At 37.9% G+C, this 23346-nt stretch overlaps 1 protein-coding gene and 1 long non-coding RNA gene across 7 annotated transcripts in view; one reads left to right on the forward strand and one right to left on the reverse strand.

The window, feature by feature from the left end:
* LOC136345142 (heterogeneous nuclear ribonucleoprotein C-like 1) overlaps positions 1–23346 on the reverse strand; it is a 142067-nt gene that overhangs the window by 56605 nt on the left and 62116 nt on the right. For all 6 annotated transcript variants that reach the window (XM_066293180.1, XM_066293178.1, XM_066293177.1 and 3 more), the window contains one exon: positions 21844–21951. In XM_066293180.1, the coding sequence (XP_066149277.1) occupies positions 21844–21951 (108 nt within the window). The remainder of the gene's footprint in view (positions 1–21843; positions 21952–23346) is intronic.
* Positions 14796–23346, forward strand: part of LOC136345146 (uncharacterized) — a 121042-nt gene continuing 112491 nt past the window's right edge. Inside the window, exon 1 of the long non-coding RNA XR_010733101.1 lies at positions 14796–15040. This is a non-coding gene — a long non-coding RNA (uncharacterized lncRNA). The remainder of the gene's footprint in view (positions 15041–23346) is intronic.

Genomic DNA, 23346 nt, shown 5'->3' on the forward strand with positions numbered 1-23346 from the left:
CAAACAAAGCACCCCAAATATTTCCTGATTGGGAGGAAAATTGAAAATAGAATAATAAAATAAACCTATTTGAACATCTAGGGGGAAGTTTCGTTTGACATTAGAAAGAATTGTATCAGTGAGCCCCTCACCCGTGGACCCTAGTTATTCTCACTTTGGTATTTTAAATGGCACCCTCCCATCGGGAGGTACATCATTGTAAGCAGAATTCAAATTGCTTCCAGTTAAGAGGAAAAATGTCTACTGGTGTAAATGGCTTATTGAGATCAAATAGTGATCCATTATTAGCGGCGCAATAATACCATCTGTTTTGAAATCCATTAGCGAACATTGGACAAAATTTGTCCAAGAATATTTCTTCATTCCAAGAAAATTCTATCTCCAACTTCTTGAATACTTTCAAATAGAGTCCTAAACACTATACATTTTAAATATTCCCATAGGAAAAAGTCTAGTGGACTGTCAGCTGGAGATCGTGCTGGCCATTGTAATGCACCTCTTCTGCCAATTCATTTTTCCGGAAATCGTTCATTGAGCAATTCTCGAAACCGACTTCGTTTTTGCCTCGCTAATAACGGCTCACACTTTGAGCACTTATTATAATTAATTCTTTAATTTCAATAAGCTATTTGCACGAGTACACATTTTTCTTTTCAACTCCCGACACCATTAATCTATTTCAGTTTTCTTGGTACAGTTACGTAGCAAATTGAACTCGATAGGGGGTGCCATTTGAAATTTCAAAGGTATCTGGGGGTGAGGTGACTGATGCAATTATCTCTAATGTCAAATTGAATTTCCCCCCTAGACATCTAAATAGATATTTTTTTAATATTTAAAATGTTTCTCCTAATGAACAGATATTTCGTTTTGAAATAAACACCCTGTATATTTAGACCCAGGATGAGCCGGAGGAAAGTGATACCGCTAAATTAACTTAACCATTATTATACGAAAAGTCAAACCACTAATTGAGAAAAAATGAGGAAACTTATGAAATTATCTCAAATTACAAAAAGGGTCTTTCGCCACCTCTGGTAGATATAGCGTTAGCACACATCTCTTATAGGTCGCCTTCAAGGGCACAGCGGCTCGTATTCCTGACTCATAACCGATTCCCAATTTTAACCTTTTCTTCGCTCTGCCCATCAAACAAAATCTACATAAAACCCCACCTTCCAAGATCATTGGACAAGCAAAAATAAATGTTAAAACCTTTTAAAGACGTTGGTCCGGCCGCTATCTTTTCACCGACTAATGCAGAATCCGTGTCGAGGGCCTAAAATTGCCCTTAGGGCTAAGGGAACATCTTCTAGACATCGGAAAATGCTATTCCTTGAAAGTGTCATGAGGTTTGGAGCTTTCGGTTAACGCGTGACGTACTGTGACGCTTTAATGCGGCCCCAACTGGATGCAATGTCCTAATTTCAGATGAACTCACTTTGACATTCTAGTGCTGTTCGAAACCAGCTAATGATTTAATTAGAATCGAATTCAATAGGCAATTGGATATTCCTATATGTGTCCGATTGTTAGGTTTAGAGCAGGAGTGTTTAGCGTTGAATGCTTCTAATCCATTTTGAACAAATTTGACATAGAAGACTTACATTCGATTTGTTTAGAACATCGGATCACGTATCCGCAATTTCCGTTTAAATCCACCTTCGTCCCTTATTGATTAGAGGGGTTTCATGTAAAGGCGGTATTTTCAAGTAGGTACTACCTATATCGTTACTTCTCTATACCACGTTGTTAGTACGTTTATTTGAGCGCTTGTCATGAATAACACATAAATGTAAATTGCGTAGAGTGAATAAAGAAAGCAAAGCAGCATTCCAGAAATTATTTATCATGCACGTTCCAATTAAAATTTAACACGATTAAGTCTCATGCGCAACAGAACAAACTGCATTTTCAAACGTTATTCGCTTTTATGAGCCTTACCCGCTTTAAACTAAATATTTATAGCTACGGAAGAATGATAAGGGGGGTGAGGTAACACCTCGATATTTGTAATAATCAACAATATAACAACAGAAGGTTCGTTGGACGCTGAAACCTCTTGAAGTTCCCGAGATAAGGGAGAGTTTAATACACATTTTAGTGATTTCGACGAAAATTTGGAATCTCAAATTCCGTTTCCAAGACTTTTGCCAGTGTCTAAGATTGCCAAAACGAAACTTAAATCGATTTTCCGACCCACATCTACGCCTGTGGACTGAAAAAGAACCGTCAAAAACTTTACCCACTTAGAGAAAATTATTAGGGTAGTGCACGCTTTCTTAAAAATTTCATTTACGCAAAAAGAAAACTAACATAAAGGTACACTGAAACCCGATGTGTGTATGTCTGGTTGCCTATTTCTGGCTCGCTTTACGACGCTGGCTTATTGATATATCATGGTAAGCGAGGCGTCAACGAAGACTTAAAGCTTCAGTGCTTGGAGCTTGAACCTCTTTCGTTACGCAACTGCCTTTCTTTACATCAAACTTCAAACTATGAGCTTTTAATGCCCATGAAAATCAGTTACGTACTTCGTTTTTCTGTAATGAAGTGCGAATTTTCCCTGTTTGTGAGAGATAGCCGCGACTTTATTCGTTAAACCCCTAAAGGCTTCAAAGGGACGTTTTTCGAATTATAGGGAACCCTTATAGCGCTTACAAAATTGTTCTTTGTGCCTTTATTGGAGCTGTATTTGAAAATGAATCTACTATGGCCCTGATTTTAGTGCATTTAACCGCAAAGATTCGATTCTGTAGAGAACATCTAAAGTATTATTACGCGCTGAAAATCATTGGCGTATAACGGCCCCCCAATATCCGGGAATTTTCCAAATTATTTCTTTCATTTTTTGCAGGCCTGTGTCATTTGAAGGAAACTGTGACCAGCCTAGTTTTTTAAGCAGTTGCTAGCCACCTGAAGGAGTTTCGAGGGGTATTTTTGCGGCCGCTGTCGGTTTGTCTCAGATCTTGCAGACTTTATTAATTTTGGGCCTCCAGGGGCACGGATTTAGGACTTCCCCCAGGAAGAACCTGAAGTTCAGCAAGCAAAATAAACGAGATTTCATCGGCCCCTTTAGATCTCTGCGAACTTAACGGTGAAAACTCCATAGCTCGAAAATAACACACCCTTTAGTTAGGTCCTTTCCATTAAATTAACACTCGAAGACAAATTTAGCCCTCTCTAATCCTAACTTGGTGCTAATTTCGACCATCGGTCTAGTTCGGCTCCGAAATGAGCTAAAACGTAAATAAACGGACAACGTCCGTCCTACTGAACCGGAAAAGTAAAGCCGGAAATGTTCCATGATTGAGACGAGCTGATGGGGATTCTAGGGGGATTTGCGATGCGATTTTTTCCTAATGGAGGGTTAGTTTAAGCCAATGAAAATTGTTGCAGCATTCTTGGATTTTACGGGGACACACGGCTAAAAAATCGAAAAAACACTGCATCGATCTGTGTCTGAGTACTGAGTAATAAATTCCAGATCGCACGCAGCTCTTAAAATTCACTAATCATCACTCCTGAATATTAATAGAATAACAACATATTTCAAGCAGTCTTCCAACCAAAATATCGCAGATCTAATATTATCGCCGCTTTATTGCAACCTGCGTTCTAATTTTAAGATCTAAATTATTATTTTGGAAAAATTGCATAGTTGAATAGACGGGTGACCAAGTTGAACCACTGCCAGAGCAGAAAGTTGCCACTTACAAATTGACATTGTATGTACAGGCGGAAACAGTTTATGATTCATTTTAAGAAGTTGCAGTTTGTTTTGGTGGAATGTTTCAATAATTAGATCGGGTATTTAGGTGACAGATGGCATATGAGAGTGGTGTGAGATTGAGAATGCTAATTTGTTGTTCCAAAATTGCAGCTGGTAGAGTCAGTGCGCCCGGTCAGGGATCGCTCTTGATTTGGTGCCATATGAACTGATAATAACACCTGGAATTCGACGATCGATAAGGAATATGGGTTTTCTTGGTGTCTTAATGATGTTACCGCTCATGGAGGGGGGGGGGGGGTGAGATAAAGAGAGGAGGTAAGTATCTTTATTTTACCCTCTGTGCGAATATTTAATCGCACGAGAGATTTCGTTGCAGCAGAGCATAGACAGAAGGTGCAGGATTACAGGATATACAGGAGGTGGGGGATTACAGGATATCCAGGAGGATTTAAGGACGATTATGCAGCTTATTTCCAACTGAAAGAGTCATATAAACAATACTTTGGTTTTCAAATGGTCTAAGCAATATTCACATCTTAAAAAAACATCGACAGGATTTCTTAAAGAGATCGCACAGGGTGGGTCGCAAAGGGACTTAGCATTCCGCACACTCGAGAACACTCCGATCGGATGGTCAACACCCTTTCCATGAACATAAACTTCAAGATTTATTAGAAGGCCGCAAGAAAGGTCGCGTCAATTTCCATCAGTGGTATTTAGGGATGTGAAAAGACAGGCAATTTGAAAAGTAGGTCAGAACTCGCAGCATTGGTCACTGGACAACTCGCCATTTCTATTGCCAACATCAGTTTTCGGTGAACGGTTAGATGGCATAGAATTGTCTACTTCAGCCCTATTCATCTCAAATTAGACCAAGGGCAGCTATTTCTCTTATTTTTTAGAATTGGAGCTTAAGCCCCCCTCGAAGAATGCTCCCTTATACGTACGACATCGAGCTTGGTTTCAGTCGAACGGATGTACAGCTCATAGCGGTGGACAAGTGACTACGTGGCTGAATGAAAATTATGCGAGAACATGTATTGGATGCTATGGCCTCATGAGATGGCCGTGGCGCAGCCCAGACCTAACACCTCTGGATCTTTACGTTGGGGGTTGATTAGAAGCTCAACCACTCCAGAGGGGAATTGATGCTGAAATTGCAACCAGCTTGTCCCACAAGTCATTACGCGTTCCATGAAGTCTGTGTGGCCTCGAAGTGGCCTGTGCATCTGGGAAGAAGGGGGACATTTTAAATTGTACAACCCTATAGTACAGCCTAGATGAGCAAATATTCGTGCGAACAAAGACCCTCTAATTTAGATTTTTTCAATTCAAAATGAAATTTTCAATGTTCCCCGACAAAAGCATGGTGAGGCGCTAGAAAACAAAAATGATATCTCTCGTTTAATTCGTAATAATCACAGGTACAAATTGAATTTGCGGTCATAAATCAAATATGAAATTTCTATCTGTGGCTCGAAATAAAGAGGGTTAAAACCCCATAGATTACCTAACACCGTGAATTGTGGCCCCATTAAACTCCGAATTGCGCCTTGGAAATTTGGCCCGAATTTTGCAGAGGATTTGGGGTTGTATTCGTTTGATTAAGCCCTAAGACAGTAATTCGCGCCCCCTATTATGCGCTATAAATTGTTTTTATGCTACATTGAAATTTTCTGCACATCAAACTTTCAATGGAATTAAACAGGCAGCAACAGCTGGTTTTCAGACCGTTGCAAACCTCATTAATCACTGCGTGTTTTCATTAGATGCAAAGTGCTTTGAATTTGATAAACCCAAATTTAAAAGAAGATTTCGTTAAAAATGTGGAATTAATGAGAAAAGTGGCCAACAACATTTGTCATCTGAGACGGCTATTAGCTTAAGCATACCCCGTTCTTCTCGACATTCCAAATCAGTGAACTGAGGGCGAAGTCAAGCTCGTTGCCAAATAGACCATCAAAGAAATGACTTAAAGCGGGGATTTATTTCCGACTTACCCGAAAATAGGGGGAGCTATTTGCTATATTGACAGCAGAGGTTGCGGCCTGAGCCCCATTCAATGAGGATTAGAAACACAGAAACAAATGAGGCGTTGGAAGTTTTGGGATGCATGTTGCTTACAACCCGATACTCCTTTATTATTTGACCTCATTGCCTTTGGTGATTCTTAACATATTCCTGTCCGTTTAAGGCGGTCTGCTCACTATTTCTTTTATTTTGTTTTGGAAATAACGCCGCAGACAGCCGCAGGGGTTGTTGGAGCGTTGGAACTGCACACTATCCTAACTAACTGAGAAGAGTGTGCAGTTCCAACGCTCCAACAACCCCTACCTGCATATGAGACCCGATTCTCTGGAAAAATTGAGAGTATCTCACAAAGCCAATTTGTCAAAGACAAACAGGAAACTTTGTAATCTAAACAGGAATTTCCATTATATTAACATTGTTTATACTTTGCTTACTCCAGCCATTTAGTGTAATTTACGCCCCTGGTAAAAACAAATCATTTTGCCCTCATAGTAAACAAAAACACCCATATGACTTTCTGTGTACTGATTTCAAAGTTAATGGTTTCTAGCCGCACCCTATTGCCATTAAACTCTGCATGAAATTTATTCTAATGTACGAGTATTGTGGAAATGTTTTGATAAACGAGTGAAAGCAGTAGTAGCAGCAAACCTAGGTTGTACACTCATGAGAATGATATTTAGTAGTCGGTTAGTACCTGTGGTACGTATCAATTTTCGCCAACGATACTTCCTTAAACGAGGATAAAAAAAAGGGGGATCTCCTGGGGATCGATCCTGGGTCTTCTCCATAGAGCGCCAATATATAGAGTGAAAATGAAATAAGGGGACACGTTTTAAGAAATGATTTTACCTTCGAAAATATGGAGGAAAGTTGATATAAACATGGATCCGCAAAAGCTTTCTAAGGGAACTACGGCCCTACGAAGGTGGCACCCAGGAAATACGGAATGGCATGCGAAGTCAGAAGAACAGCTACATTTACTTAACGTTTTCGTGTATACTTTATCTTTTATGACGATTTGACATCGGAATATGATTTCTTGTTAAAAATTACGTGGAAAAGGTACTCTTGACGACTTGTAGGACGAGATACGCCGCATTAATGGAAATTTGTAAGGTGAGAAGGGGAAATTGGGTAGTGAAATTTTTTAATTTATTTTGAACTTGATTTTTTAAACTTTGTTATCGTTTCATACCTTCTATAAAAAAAAACTAATTTCATTTTGGTAGACAATTTCACTACCCAATTTCAGCTTCTCACCTTGCAATGTTTGATTTAAAGCGGCCATGTCTTAAGCGGTTTGTCCCATGACAATTTATCAAGAGTACCTTTCCCATGTAATTTTAGACAAGAAATCATATTCTTATGTCAAATTGTTATAACAGTTAAAGGATACAGAAATATGTTAAGGAAATGTAGCTCTTCCCTGTTCCACACGCCAATCCGCATTTCTTAAGGACTACCTTCCAATGGCCGTAGCTCCTTTTAAAGGCTTTTGCGAACCTATGTTTATATCAACTTTCTCCATATTTTCGATTGCAAAATCAGTCGTTAAAGTATGTCCCTCTATTTTATTTACACCTTGTAGAGGGTGAAATCTATTATCACGGAAATGTGTTAGGAAGCGATAGTATTCGGCAAAAAAATATAAAAAAATGGTATTAGACCCATGGTCAAAACCGCACCATTTTCGATATAGAGTGTAAAAAGTTTCACATTTTTTTCTTATTATGCGTTTTCACGCAGATGCCTCGAGTTAAATTTTTGAAATTTTATTCATTTATTTTCCATAAGACCCTCGACAACATAATGTCGAAATTGCCGGTAGCCATATACAGAGTCTTGTGTGGCTTTGGGTCGTGTACTATTTTATGCTTTGTATATGTTAGTGGAACGCTCTCAATGAATTCTGATACCAAATTTAAATTATTTATTCATTTTTTTGCAATATTTTCTCCGCATCTTTTGCCGTTTTCGTTGAATTTGCAATCACATCCATCAATGCAAATTAAGAAAGTCTATATATTCCGTTCTTTAATCCAAGACGCCGTGGCAGGGTTTCAGCCATTTTCATAATTTTGTTTTGATTTATAACGATTTCCATTTTCAAAAATTTAAATCAAGGCGTATGTAAAAAAAAGCGCAAAATATGAGAAGAAGTGTGAAATCTTGCCGCCCTGTACATCGAAAATGGCGCGTTTTCGATGATGGGTCTACGAGTATTAGCATTTTCTGTTACTTCGCAGAGTACTATCGTCCCCTAAAATACCTCCATGATGATATGATATACCCCGCATAGATGCCATGGAAGATCTTCTGTGGCGAAGATTGTGGATTGACGTTCGGTTTAAACGTTTTTTAATCTTCAGCTGTGTAGGAAAAAGCGTCAAAAAGGCACCTGTTCCATTTCTAGTAAGTAGCATATTATTGCAAAATTTATGAATTAAATTACTTGCTCCACGTCGGATATGGAAGTAGGAAACAATTATTAGAGTTTTCTTTTCCTATGTATTTCTATTGTTCACCTGTTATTGAACCTGCTTTTTCTTGGCATTCCCTGGACTTTCTCAAATTCACCTGAAACCATAATGGAAGGGACAAACCTCCGGGGAAATAAAATATTAAAAATATTCCGGAATAACTAAATTTCTGCATATAATTTGCCTAAAACTTTTTCGACTAACATGCTTCTCCACTTTAAAGTTTTTAAATTGGAATGAAACGTCTTCTGGTTTCGGTATATGCTATCCGAATGATAGAAAAGTTAGCAACTGTATAATTTTTTTTGCTTTTTAGGTAAAGTTCTGAGGGGTTTAGTGAAACGTCCGTGTATGTGATACCGACTCAAATCTATTCCAACTTTCCAGATTTAAACGTTTAAGCGAGATCGGGCTATTATAGGGAAGAACCTGCGATTGAAAGCAAATACAGTTCGGGGAGATTATAAATATAAGTTGGAGGAAATGAGGCCCCTGTAGAAAGACAGATCAAACTTTCTTGGTATTAAAATGTAACAGACTTGAGCGTGAACGCAATCAGAGCATCGGACAGCCTGCTGCGAATTAAATTTTGAAGTGATTAGTGGAGAAATAATGCCGTCTGATTTACCTTCAGCTTGTGAGTGAACGAAATCAAATCAAGTTCAGATTCCGTTTTGAAATCCATAATTCTGGATAATTGACGAGCGAGAGTTTCGACGAAATCGCCGGGCGAATAAACAGTCCATTTCCGGAACACCCGATGACATTAAAATTCAATTGGGACGAAGCGGGGTGTAAAACTGACGACGCCGCCCTCTTTAAATGCACGACTTTGCCACCCATGGGGAAAACTGTTGATTTCGGTTTTTATTTATTATACGTTTTGGAGATGGAACTGAAATGAAAATCGCATCGATTTGGTTTTTTAATCAAAACGTTTTTCATTCAACTATAAATATCATCGATGTCGCTGCAAAACCGATCAGACTCGATAAAAAGATCCGGTGTAGTAACTTATCTAATAAGTACGCAAAGTGATAACTTGCCGCACCCTGATTGCAGTTGATGGAGCGACGCGTTGCGGATTTGGAGCAATTTAGTGCGGCAAAGTAAATCGCACGTGTTAGCACCGAACACATATTTATCGTGGAAAAGTCGCTTGACTAAAGGCCCGATACGTCTTAAATAGCTCGACGGCCCCTACCCCCTGCTTCGCGCGTCCGCTGGAAGCAGCGGAAGCAGCAACTTGTAATGGAATGATTGATCACGTCTTTTCCTATTCTCGGTTATAAATATCCAACGATGACCATCTGGAGCTTCTGGAAGAGATTCAAATAAATCGATTGCCAACCGGTACGATTTAACGGGGGTTCGAAATAAAGCCGCAAGTTTGGGATTTGTGGTCTGGAATCGTTGGGATTCAATGCACCTGCTGACATAATCTGATCTGATTTTCTCCGTGTCCATCCAATAGCACCTCTGCTCTTCGTGTTGGTGGGTTCTGTCTACTCTAGAGGGTGTTTTGACCTAATTGTAAATTCATAATTAAGCTTGGTATAATCTCCTCAGGAGCGGTTGGTCGGCGGCAAACGGTATTTGTTGCCCAAAGGAGAGCCTTAAGAGTCATTAAGAGAATGAAATACTTAGATAAAACGATAGTTAGGCAGAACCTAATTAAGAAAACCGGCTGTTATGACAGTAGATTTCGGTGGTAGTGCCACGTGTTGGCACTGCCACTAAAAACTTCCCCATTACATGCGCTTGGAACTGTCTCACGCGCCCCCAAATTTATTTTTTACGTGCGCGGAGTTTATTTCTGCGAGAAGTCTCTGCGAAATAGAATTAAATGTATGGAAATCATTTTGAATTATGCATTATTTTTCCCTGAGATGCTATGCGGGGACATTGCTTTACGTGAGTGGCCTCGTGAGTTTGATCAAGGAGAGTAGACCATGGTTGGAGGATCAGAGATCCATCCGCGCCTCCACGTGGAGACTTCTGGATGCCTCTTCCTCCGAGTTCGGGTAGTCAACCTCGGACGAGAGAGAGGTAACACACGTGGAAAGCAGAAGGACGGGTCTAGACGAAGACGAATTGACGAAAGGATCGAGCGCCCAAGGAGAGTTACATATGCGTGAATGGCACTACGCGAAGAGAGGTGCCTAAGAAGAAAAAGCATGTAAGCACGTAGGAGCAATTTTCATTGCTTAATATGAAGCAGAATTTTGTCGGATGTATACTTCAGGATTGGTAACAACACCATGGAGGACCGGAAGGCATAAATAAGGTTATTGGAAGGAGAAAGAGTGACGTTACTCCGTGACTTGCGAGGATCGAAATCGATGATGGGGAGGTGCGCAGTTATTACCGAGGTCTTATTATACGAAGGTCGAAAAAAATTACAAGAGGACTTTAACATAGCAAGTAATACATTCGAGAAACATCACAGATGAGGAGAGCGAGAAATTAACCAGCAGAAGACGAGTCGCGTATATAGAAGCAACTCGCAGTCTTCTTCGGCCTCGCCGATATGTCCCTCAAGGGCAGTTTCGAAGTCGGAGAAGGTTTTTTCATTACGAGGTTTTTAGGGGCCTTGGCGGATATCACACTACTCGGCCCCCAGGACTTTATATCAGGTGCCTTTTGAAGGTTTTCCACGTGACAAGGAAAATGCCACCGCTTCGGAAAAGGTGAATGGGTGCTCAGTAAGATGGGCCATTACGGGAAATGTAGTAAGCTCGACTAAATATTAGGTTGGTAGAAAAATAATTTCGTTTCAGTATTTTTACAGCGTGATATTGGAATAAATTCTTTAATAAATACGGCCATGCTATATATCATTTAAACATTTTGACTTTTTTCTATATTTTAATAATAAACAGTGTATACGTAGTGCCCCTTTATAGTTTAGTTAGAGAACTTTAGTCAAGATGGAAAAGAAGCAAATTCGAACGATTTTCTTATACGAGTTTAAACTGGCTACTAAAGCAACGGAAACGACTCGAAAAATTAATAATGCTTTTGGTCTTGATACTGTTCATGAACGGGTGGTACAACTTTGGTTTAAGAAGTTTCGTAGTGGAAATGGAAACCTTGAAGATCAAAAAGGTCGTGGACGTCCATCGGTAATTGACAATGAGCAGTTGAAGGCCCTAGTCGAAATAAACCCCCGCTATTAACTATTAGAGAGCTTGCGGAAAATTAGGCATAACTCATCCAACAGTTCTAGCCAATCTGCAACGGCTTGGAAAAACAAAAAAGCTCGACAAATGGGTCCCGCACGAACTTAACGAAAAGAAAAAATTGTAAATTCGGAGAGGTGTTTTAACCAATTTTACCTAAGGCCGAGAATTAATTTCTACACCTAATAAGTCGAGTGGCATGTGCTTAAAGTTAAGAACTCAAAAATTAAATTATTTTTCCACCAACTTAAGATCTAAAAAATTGGAAGAGTTGTAACGAAAGAAGCGAAACTTCGGCACAGTAGTTTGACTTATCTTGCGATTTTCCTTTAGCTTCCAAAAAGAGGCAGATTAAACTCGGAACGCTCTGTATACCGCATATCAGAATTGATGAAATACCGAAATCCAACGCAGTCTATGAAAATTGAGTTTATGTTTCAATTTTAGTTTTAAGGGCCCACCTTCCCACGAAAGTCGGTAATATAACGAGAAACGAGCTTTCTTACTATTACTGGGTTTCCTGCGAAAGCAATAACGGTAATACGAATTTATTAGCCGTTGACTTTGAAAGTACCTCATAATATTGCGTTTTCTTTCTTTTAGTCACTGCATAAAATATAAAAAATGAGTACTGTGGCAATATTTCGAATTTACAGCTGGTCATAACTCCAATTTTTAGTTGCAAACCGGGGTCCATAAATAACTGTTATTATTTGCGAGGTTGAAAGTTAACCATTGGTTAAATTCAGTTTTAATTACGACGAGCTTAATTAATAATTGGGTAAATGGTTGGAATGAATCGCTTTATTGTTATCTATAATGCAGTGAATGCGAATTAAATAGGATGAAATACCTTGTTCCTGTTTTATAACAACAGTATTGCGAGATAATATGTATAATAGTTCCAAATGTGAAGTTTTTTATTTAATTACGTGAAACTGCCAACGCGTAAATCGCGAATTAAATTTTCGGGCGTTCGCAATTGATAAAAAGTCACTTATTCAACCACTTTGGTAGATTAAAAGTATGTCGACCTCATAACAAATAATAATTTACTCCCTGAGCTAATTAACTTAAGAGACTTAACATTGGTTTTATTTTCGTTACAAAATATTGCGTTTTGTCAGCTGCCACGCCAGAGAGGTTTAATTAAGGCTGAAGTCCCATGAGATCGACACTTTTTCAACGATATAGTTGCTATCGCATTTTGAAATTAATTTGAGTGGCCAGTGCCGCCCAACAACGGCCCGGGGCCCGCTTATGGGGTTCGGAACGAAAATTGCCATAAACTATTACACGTAGCTTGAGTAAAGAGACGTTAACTGTTGAAAAAGCAATTAGCGCCAATTAGAATAATTGTGTTCAAATATTTCGGCTCTTAGCCAAAATTAATCCGTGGGATTATGCTTTGACATATTTATGCGCTCGAAACCTGTCACAATTAAAATTAACTGGAGCACTGTGTCACGGGCAGCGACTCAAATCTAACAGGTGTATTGGCATGGAACCTGTGCATTTTTCTAGGTTTTTTCGATATATAACTCGCAACGGAACAAGGATAAGCCTCACATTTTAACTTTCCCGTCCTGGACATGTTTCAATTATGGTAGTTTTCGCGACCACCCTCACATGGGAATGGAAACTCATTAAACTTGCGCCTTTTCCAATTTTTGCTTCTCTCGCATCTCCTCCTCTAAAAGCCCTTATTCTAAAGTCTTGGTGCAACTGGGCAGTAGTCGAAATTCAAACTTTGGCCGTATAGATATTGTAGATATGTTGGTAGGTACTTCATTACCAACGGCAACTGCAAAGTTGGAAACAAACTTTCGCAAATAATTTGCACATTGTCCGAATTGCTAGCAAGGCTGTGAGGGAAAATTTATAACGGCAATAAGTCCTCTCTTAAATCATGCAGTATAGCAAATTCGGCCAAACAGCTGGGTGTAAGGCAATTTTTCGGCAATTTATCGAGTGTCACCGGCCATGCTCGGTTTAATTATTACCCACATTAATTACGACCGCAATTATTAATTACAACTGAACTTTTTCTTAGGCCAATCCGCTTTTATTAAGAAGAAGCAATTACGAGACTAATTGGCGAAATAGTTTTTAATGGGGGCGCGCTTTCAGTTTCGAATTAAAGACAGAATAACTCCTTTTAAGAAACTTAGGGAAATTATGAAAGTTGAGGGACTGGATGAGAGGCTGGAATGCGTCTTTTTTGGAGTTAATAATTGCCCTGGAATGCCTGTGATTTTAGATTATTATGGGTATTTTATTTAGCGAAAGAAAACAGACCGGAATTTAGATCAAGTCGAAACAACGTACAGTGAATTGCTAAAGTATTCGCGCACCCCATGAAAAGTTGTTTCTGACGTAATGACGCTCAGAATTTTTTCTCAGCTAGTCTTATTGCATAAAATGTGTAACGAAGTTTTCCTATAAAATTTAAGATATGTATGTAGAGTCGCGAAACCAGGCCATAATTTAGTTGACCATCGACATTCTCTTAAATTTATCTAACGGTTCTTTCCATTTCACAATGCCGCGTCCCAATCCTTAAAGGCAATATGATAAGACAATTAGAGTGACGATCCTGTGGGCGTCCGGTGCCCAGATGTGACCAACCGGGGTGAGAAACCCAGGTAGTAGTCAAGTTAGTTGGTAGAAGGAAGGGGCCGACTGGGGCAGTCCCAAAAAACACGACTTGAGATGAGACAGGCCTCGGTCCGCTTGCTCTTCCTTCCTTTGTTCTTCTATTTTAGTCAATAAACGCGCACTTATAGCTTTTATTTCTTGAACTGTGATTCCTTTCGTAGATATAACCACCACCACATATCCGCTTTAATATTGGAATTTGATATCCCATTGAATCCCGATACTATGTACCCCCCATGTGTGACCCATTTGTTTTGGGGTCACTCTGTAAAAAGTTGAACGATTTAGCCCGGATTTTTTTAAATAAAGAGCTTGATAAACTGCAATTTTAAGCAAAAATGGCCTGGTTGACATAAAATTCAAGGGCCACTGTGACAGTTTCTAGGAGCAAAATTTTAATAAACCATATTAGCGATTTTTTTAGAAAAAATCTGTGCACGCCACTGGATTGGCCACCCCTCAAAACGGGCCTGTACAACACTTCATCGAAGATTTTTAAGTGATAACGATTTTGTAGAAGAATTAAAAACGCACACTCAGTAGATGTTTATTTTCAAAAATTCATAGTCGGCTGTGGAGAACAAGTGAACTGTTTACTATCAAACAAACGCAACGAACATCAACGTCGATATCAGAACTTATTTGTGCTCAATACAAATTAGATTGTTTATCGTGATAATTATGGAAAATTTAAGTGTAAGTGGAAAAACAGAAACTGTTCGTCTTGTTGGTGACAAAGTGCGTTTGGTAGCAGAATTTGGGGCAGAATGCAGAATTCGACATCAGACATCCAGATAGCCCAGCAAGACGAAGTTACGAGGCAAAATGGACGTCGCGGACTTTCCCTAAATAACAACGAAATTTTTGCAATATTTTAACGGCAACCCCCGAGATAGTGTTAGAATGGCTAGTGTGGACCTTAATATACCCAGAGGAAGTATAAGAGGATGCAAGTAAGTACCCAGTGTGCATTTTTAATTCTTCTACAAAATCGTTATTATTTAAACTCTTTCGATGACATTTCGTACAGCCCCGTGTTGAGAGGTGGCCAATCCAGTGTCGTGCGCAGATTTTTTCTTAAAAATCGGTAATGTGATTTATTAAAATTTTGCTCCCAGAAAATGTCATAACATTCCTTGAATTTTATATCGACCAGGTCACTTTTACTGAAAATGTGCAGTTTATCAAGCTCTATAATTAAAAAAAAAAAAACTGGGCTAAATCGCACAATCAATATATTTCTTACAGACTGACCCCAAAACAAATGGGTCGCGTTGTATATCGTGTGGCACTAAATTGTCCCCCACTTCCTTGTAACATTTTTAGCAAATTATAATTTCTTTTAAATTCATTAATAGGATTAAATAAAAACAAATACTCTTTTTTTTGGCGTTTTTAAAAAGTTTTTTTGCATGTTGTTTACATTATCGATAGCGCAGAATGGCCGATTTCCGGAAATCAAAGCATAGGCCAAGAGACACCTCAATGTAAAGATCTTTCAAAACAACATTCAATGGTACATTGCGACTCAAAGTCTATCGGTTAGTTTTTGAGAAAAACAGCTATAAATTAGACAAAACATTTCATAAAGTGCATATGCAAGTGCGACGGTAAAATCGAAAACAAACCAATTTCTTATCAACCAACAAGTTTTTTCATTGTTTATGTTCTGTTGAACTCTGCTTGATTTGCATTTTTTACCACTTGTATACGTGTTTTTCTCAAAAACTAATCAATTGATTTTGAATCACAGCACACTATTGAATGTGAAATTCAAATTTAGAACTGTAGAGAAGCGCAAAACTAGAGTGTGAAGTGTAAATCGTACGTTGAATTGATTCATTCAATAGCAATATTAGCTCCGTTACGAAAGATATTACATCTAATTAAAATGCTGTTTATCAGTGACTTATCAAGAGGTTGATATTTTTCAACCCTTCAGTCCTAGTCAGCGTATGCATTTTTTAATTCTCAATCCGTTTAGAGGTGCCTCTGACTTGGAATAATTAAATCAAATTTTATTTTTAGACGTTTAGCAATTTTTCAGGTTAAAGTTGAGGATTTCAATGACGCGATGCTCGGGGATTTCGTGAAAATTGTAATTTCAATTGAAATATCTTTGCTAAAAAAATTATTTTGAATTTTTTTTTACTTTAAAATTGAGCTTTCCGATATAGATTTGGGCTCCCCGAAGATAAGAATTTGCTTCAATTTTGTGCTCACACGGAGCTAAACAGTTTTTGGTTAAAAAAAGAATGAAAAGATGAATGAAAATAACCAAACACTGTGTCTGAATAAAAAAACGATATCGAAACAATTTCGTACCGGTTCTTTCATTGTTTACGTTTTCTTTAACTGACTTTGTATTGCATTTTTGGCCATTTTTCTTAAAAATGAAATGATAGATTTTGAATCGCAATACACCAGTGATTGTAGTTTTGAAAGGCTTTTAATATGAAGCGTCACTTGCCCCATGTTTCAATTTCAAAATATCGACGATTTTGTATTATCCGTGACGTAAATAACATTAAAAAAATAGTATACTTTTTTTTCTATTTAATACTGCTTATGAATTTTTGAAAAATAATAATGTGTTAAAAAGCTAAACGGGGAGGGGGGTACTTTAGCACTGCACGGTATATTTATTTATTCTTCATAAAATAAGGCCATGAAAGGCCTAAAATGACCCTCGGAAGAGCGTTCATATACCGAAACAAATTAGAATTAAGGTTCTAGAATTATAAAACAAAAAATAATTTTATACTTTGTTGGTCCTTCTTTAGTTACAATAACATCCTTTAGTCTATTTGGCATTGAAACGACAATACTTCCCGTACAACCTAGAGGTATAAAGTCCCAAGCTGCCTTGCAGGGCTCTTTTTAAATTCTCTTTATCCGTAATTTTGCTGCTAAGGGCAGAAATTCTTATTTTTCTGTCTAATTTCTCCTATAAATGTTCTATTGGGTTTAGGTAAGGGGATTACGATGGATGACCTAACATATAAAATATGTTATAAAACAGTCACATCTTCACATTCCGTGGCGTATGTTTCAGATTATTGTAACGTTGTAAGATCGAATCATTGTTCAATTGTAAAACTTGAACAGATTATAATAAATTATCACGTAAAATATATGGATAAACTTTGTGGTCCATTATACCATTCAAAAGAGGTAATTTTCCCATACCAGATGTTATCAGTGTAGTCCAACCATGACACCTCCACTTTCGTGTGATACTGTCGCTAGCAATTTTTCTCCACTAATTCTGTATTTGCTTTTCTCAAAATTTCCTATTTCTCATCTGACCCAAAAATGTTAATTTTGTTTTCGGTTGTGAGCAGCACTTTTTTCTAAAAGTTCTTACCCACATTTTGATTTTTTTTTTGCAAAATATAAGAGTTTTTGACGATTTTGTGCAGAAGTGAATGATTTACGGAGTAGAGTTCTGCGATTATACCCATGAGAACATAAATTTCTTCTATTGTTTTTAGAATACGACACGTACTACGTCTTTCTTCACTTTTACTACTCCTCTACGCATTTTAACTACTGACTAACCTGAACTAACCTGCACTAATCTGAACATTTTTTTGAGTGTAACGCAACTTGAATGGCCATTGCAAGTGGACATTTCCCCAGATTGTTCTTCACTTTATTGATAACTTCTACATATTTCGCGCGGATTTAATATTTTTAGGCGACCAACTCTCTTTTTATGTGAAACATTACCTATTTGCTCATGTTTTTTTTATAATTTATTGAACAGGCGAACAAAATTTTCCAACAATGTGTGCAATTTCACTGGAACTTGTTCGTTTGAATTTTTTATCAAATGTTTTAAATTAGATAAAAGTTCTTTACTTTCGCATCCCATTTTGACAGCCGCACTACCAATTCAAATCAATTTAATGGTAAACATCATAACACACATTGTTTTTAAATATATGATAAAGAAAATGCTTAAAATACTTTTTTATTTGTTTTTTTTGCTAAAATGCATTTTAAACCAACGTTTATGAACACTTTTGTGGGGTTAATTTTAGGCAGTCAATTTTATAAAAGAAAACTGAATAGATAATATATATTTTTTAACTTTATAGGAAATATTTTTTATACATTTTTTGCAATAAGACTAGTCAAAAAAAAATTATTGAGCTTTTTTATGTGAGAACCAAGTTTTTACAGGGTGTTCAAATACTTTTGTGATTCACTGTATTTGCATTTTAATTATTTTTTTTAATATTTCTCAAAAATTTGCCATTAACTTGGCCCGAAAAATACATTAAACTAATCGCCTGAACGAGCTCTCTGTGCTTATCGATTCTGCCCGAATTGCAGTACCTCCTTAGTTTCGCAGATACAAAGGCACATACATATATCTTGGCCTTTATATGGGAATGCTATCTATATGGGAATCCCTGTAGCAGTTGCTTTAAAAAGTTCAAGATATACATAAAAAGCAAAAACGGTCCAATTTTTGCTTCGCATCTCGATGATTTATATGGACCCCAAACAGGGTCCTTTTATGATAACACAGCAAACGTTGATTCAGATTGACACAGACGTTTCAGCAAATCACATATTTTTCCGAATTTTTCGATCATCTCGATTATACAACGGCAATTCATGCCTCTCGCCCCGTATGTCGGTAATGGCGCCCATATCGCACGCGTTATGGGGCGAATGAAAACTGCTTCCAATCTGCATCAGACCTCACTTTCCTTCGGCTTGCCAAATCAAAATTTCAATGGTTCTGAACTGAAATAAGTCCATTTTCCTTGGTTGTTGAACCGCGCTTTGGAATCACTCGTCCTCATATGAAAACTAGCAAAAAGTCGTCTATTTTTTTGCTTAGAATCTCGATATTTTACAGATCTCAAACAGCTTCTTTTCAAGATGTGCAGTAATTTTACTTTAATAAAAAAATTTTAGAAAATCACATATTTTTTTCGATTTTTCCGATCGTGCCGGCTACGCCGCGGCACTTCGTGCCTCTCAGCGTAGGTCGGTAATAAGCCCTATATCGCGCGCGTTAAGGAGCGAATAAAAACCTAATTGGACTGACAACACGTGGCGTCAAGAATTACTCCTCACTCTCTCACCCATAACAAAGATATATAGCCCAATGTAAGTGCAAATGTAATACTTGGCGTTGTATCTTTTTCGGTGGCTCACGCGCAAAGCATTTTATTGGCCACGTTATGGATTGCCTCTATAATTGGCGCCCGTACCTTGGGGCTAATACTATAGAGTTGAAAAATTTATCACCCTCAGTCGAAAAGATGAGGGAAATAAAACTCAATTCGTTATTAAATATTTCTCTATGAATAGAGCCTCAAGCGGCCTTATTGTTTCGAGGTTTGATATCAATATGGAGAGTCTAGTTTGCAAAGCTTTAATAATATAATATTCCCTAGTCTTGCACAATGTTCAACAGATAATATTCATCGACGGTACAAATGGAATTTCAACTAAATCTGTTATGTGTAAGTGGTTTGAATAGACAATGTGCTCCCGGTCTCTGATATCGCCGAGGCACTACTCTAAATGTATTATTAGAAGTCTCTTGGGTGCATCAGTTTCAGGACCGATTTACTCCCTCACATTTTACACATTAAACTGCTGCATTGCTCATAACTCTTTCCCTGCTAGATATAATTACCCCCAATTATCGTGTTCAATCCGGCTATTAGTCTTTTCCCAGCCGTTATTCCGTACCAGCCGGAAATAGGGACCCAAGGTTGCCACCCCTCGTATTTACGTGGAAACTGCAAATAAAATAACACGGGATGATATTTTAACACTCGATTAGCGGATTTTACGGCCGTGATGGTGACTCACCCCGAAAAATTCTTTGATACTCGTCCGGAGTCTTTGGTATTCGGCATGATCCTTTGAAGACATTTTGCAATGCCAAATTTGTTCATATAATATAGATGTGCGTGTAGGGGAAAGTCTGAGACTTGCGAATTGTTTGAATCAAAAGATAGTGCAAAACCGCCCCTATTCCATCGCCGCATTTAAAAGGCAACACAAGGGGTTGCGTGACTTCGAAAAGTTGGAGATTTTTGGGTGGTGTTTCTTGATAGGCGCCACGTTTTGTTAGACAGTTTTGTTCATTAAATGGGACTTTCAACAGTAATACTTTTAGAGAAGAAATTAGACATTCAGCATGGAGCTTGATTTTTGTACGAGACAACTGGCTTGACTTGAAAATAGGGTTCTTTGGCTACAATTGCCTTGATTTTTGTACAGTCAACTTCTGTTCTTCACGGAAATTTAATTAAACCATCTCGCTCTAATAAAGTCAGTTCTCTCTACCCGCAATTTCTTTTTGAGCATTTCAAAAAAATGATTGTTTTAGTTTGGGAATTTCAAGTTTGTTTCAATACTTTCTGAGCATCTCTCGTGTTTACTTATGTGGATTTCAAGAAAATTGACTGAAGACTCAGTTGAATGCTCTATAAATTTAAACCCTCATTAAGGGGTATATCTCATCGATTATGGGTCAAATCTCCAATAAAAAAAAGTTAAACGTCAATACGTATTAACCTAGAACATCTAAATTCCCTTGGAAAATACCCTCGTTTCTAAGTTCCCTGATTCGATTCCTTTTAGAAAAAATAGACTGCGATTAGATAATCCGGGTTAGCTCTTAGTTTCCGCTGTACAGAAATATCCCTAAAAGTTTGTAACACATTAGTTATTTTAGTTCAGAATGATGAGATTAGTCCCAGTTTGTTCAAGTTAGTTTGTGTTCGAATGCGTTCATTTCGAGAACATCAGATCTGATGCAAATATCGCGTGTAAAATGGCAATAATAATAAACAATGTAGGGAAATTGCTGGTTGCGAAGCAGGAGCGCTTCAGCGCCATAATGAAAATGTTGGGGAGGATCGTGAGGATGAAACAGGACGAGAAGATGTGAAACGGCCGAGAGGAGTATAAACGGTAGTGGAGCATTCCGAAGGAATGCCTTGGGGCGGTTTTGAGAAGCCCGAGAAGTTTTGGCGGACAGGTGACCTAGACATTTGGTTAAAAGAAAGCCGAAGAGTGTCTGGGGTTGATGCCATGTTACTTGGTCGCTAGAAAACCAGTTCGGGGTCTTGAGAGAATCTCCACCTTATGAGAAAAAAAATTCTCTATCTAGGGTCAAAGTATATTTTCTACATAATTTTTCCTATGCGTATGGGCACATCCTTCGGAGCTTCAAATAAATTTCTCTAGACGTGTTTTTATCGATAAAAAATGGACTCTAAGTGATTTCTGCTTTTGGTTATTAAGAAATTCATTTTTTTGTAAGCGAAAATCCCGGATACTTCTTAATTTTTGGAAAATCTAGTTTGTATGTGCGATTTCAAAGTAAATATTTTCATATTTATTTTGCCTCTTTTGGAACTCGAAACTACGTGACATTCCGACGTTTTGTCAAGAAAAAATCGCGTTTAATTTTCAATTTTGCCTACCCAAAGTTGACTTTTTTAAATAAATCACCCTATATATTTTATGTTTTGTAAACTTTGATTGAGGTGGAATTTCTATATAAGTTTCTCGTGTTTGCCTCCACTGCTTTTCAACTTTCAGGTTACTTTAATCAAATTTTCAACATTTGCCTACAAAATACAGATTTAATCGGACAATCTCCTTTTTTATCGGATTTAATTCTTTCCAATTATTAGCTCAATGAATTTTTTGGTTCAATTCCGATTAATGTAAGTAAATAAGAGTGTATTTTGTTGACGACATCACTCACCTAAAATTTGGCTAAGTACCGTCCTTCCATCCTCCCCCAAACAAGCACTCCTGGCATCAAAAGGGTTGGTAAACTGGACAAAGGCGTACCCTTTGTGCATGGAAATTCCTGCAAATGAACGAAAAAAACTAGAACTAATTTCTCAAACTTCATGTATGAGCACCACAAATTATCACATTAGAGGTCCCTAGGTGATGTTCCAGAAAACTTCGCATTTTATTACTTTACGTACGGTTAACAGTGCATAGTTAATGGCGGTGTTAAAGTAATTATAATTTATAACCTAGTAAAAACTTTGATTATAACCCACTTCGAGCGGAAAGTTAGTTTCTGCTAACTTGTAAATTCGCCCTTTTGTATGGGTGAGCATAAAATATTTACCGAGTTTCACATTAGAATTGATAATGCTTCAGTATTTCAGGGGTAGTTTATGTTTTGTAAAATACAGGGCTTTAGACTGATGTATGTTATATTCAAATTCATTTAAGGGATTGATTAAAGCGAGGTGTAAATTACCTTGGGATTTCGTTCATCCTTCATTTTGTTAGAATACGTCAGCTTTACGTGGTCGAACCTGACTCTAGAGGCCTAATTCCGTGCACTTTCGCAACATTCTAAATATTTAACACATTTTCTCTATTCTTCCTTCCCTAGGGAGTAAAATAAAGTAATTTAACCGCAAACCAATAAAGCGTTTTATCGGCTTTCTACAAGAGAGGACGCTGGCTTTACTATTAAGTATCTGATTCTTGATTAGTTACAGTTCACTTAGTAATCTGTCCTGAACGAAACTTTGAGTTAAGGGCAAACAAGTCGGGGTTGCAAAAGGAGATAAAACATGCAAGTTGGGGGTTGTTCGTGTGGTTTCATTATTGGGCCAAAGCGCTAAGGGGAGGAAGTTTCAGAATAATTTGTTGAATTTGGTAATGATATGTATGTCAACGTGGGCCAGAATTACATAGCAATTGCGCACATTAACCTGATGTTTGCGTTGAAGTACGAATGCTCTGAACAACATATTTGAGGACGCCTCCAAATAATTGAGGGTTTAGACTTTACATCTTGCAGGATCTGCAAACCAACGTCGTGACAATAAATAAACGATCTAATTGTTTCCCTATAGTCAACCAAAAGTTTCACCTGAGGAACATTGATTTGCCACCAATTGCGATATAAAGAATACAGTTTCGTGGGAGTCAGACTTAAGATTAGAAAGTGTACGGTCGAGAAGGCACGTGGCAGCACGGCCTCGCCCTTACCCACTTAAGTGTGATTCCCACATCCTTCTTAAAAAAACAGTTGAAACTTGACTTGTCGACTTTTGAAGGGCGCAAATTTAAACACGTGGAGGGTACGTGGGAATCGTGCCTTTATCGATAGGATTGTAAACCGAGCACTACATTGTTATTTTCAATCAATGACGGAAGTTCAAGTCGGAAATGATGGTAATCGAGGTCCGAATCGAGACACTCGAAAGGTCCTTGTATGATTGTGAACACTGCT

The sequence above is a fragment of the Euwallacea fornicatus genome, chromosome 18 (genome assembly GCF_040115645.1).
Source record: "Euwallacea fornicatus isolate EFF26 chromosome 18, ASM4011564v1, whole genome shotgun sequence".
In the NCBI taxonomy this organism is placed as follows: domain Eukaryota; kingdom Metazoa; phylum Arthropoda; class Insecta; order Coleoptera; family Curculionidae; genus Euwallacea; species Euwallacea fornicatus.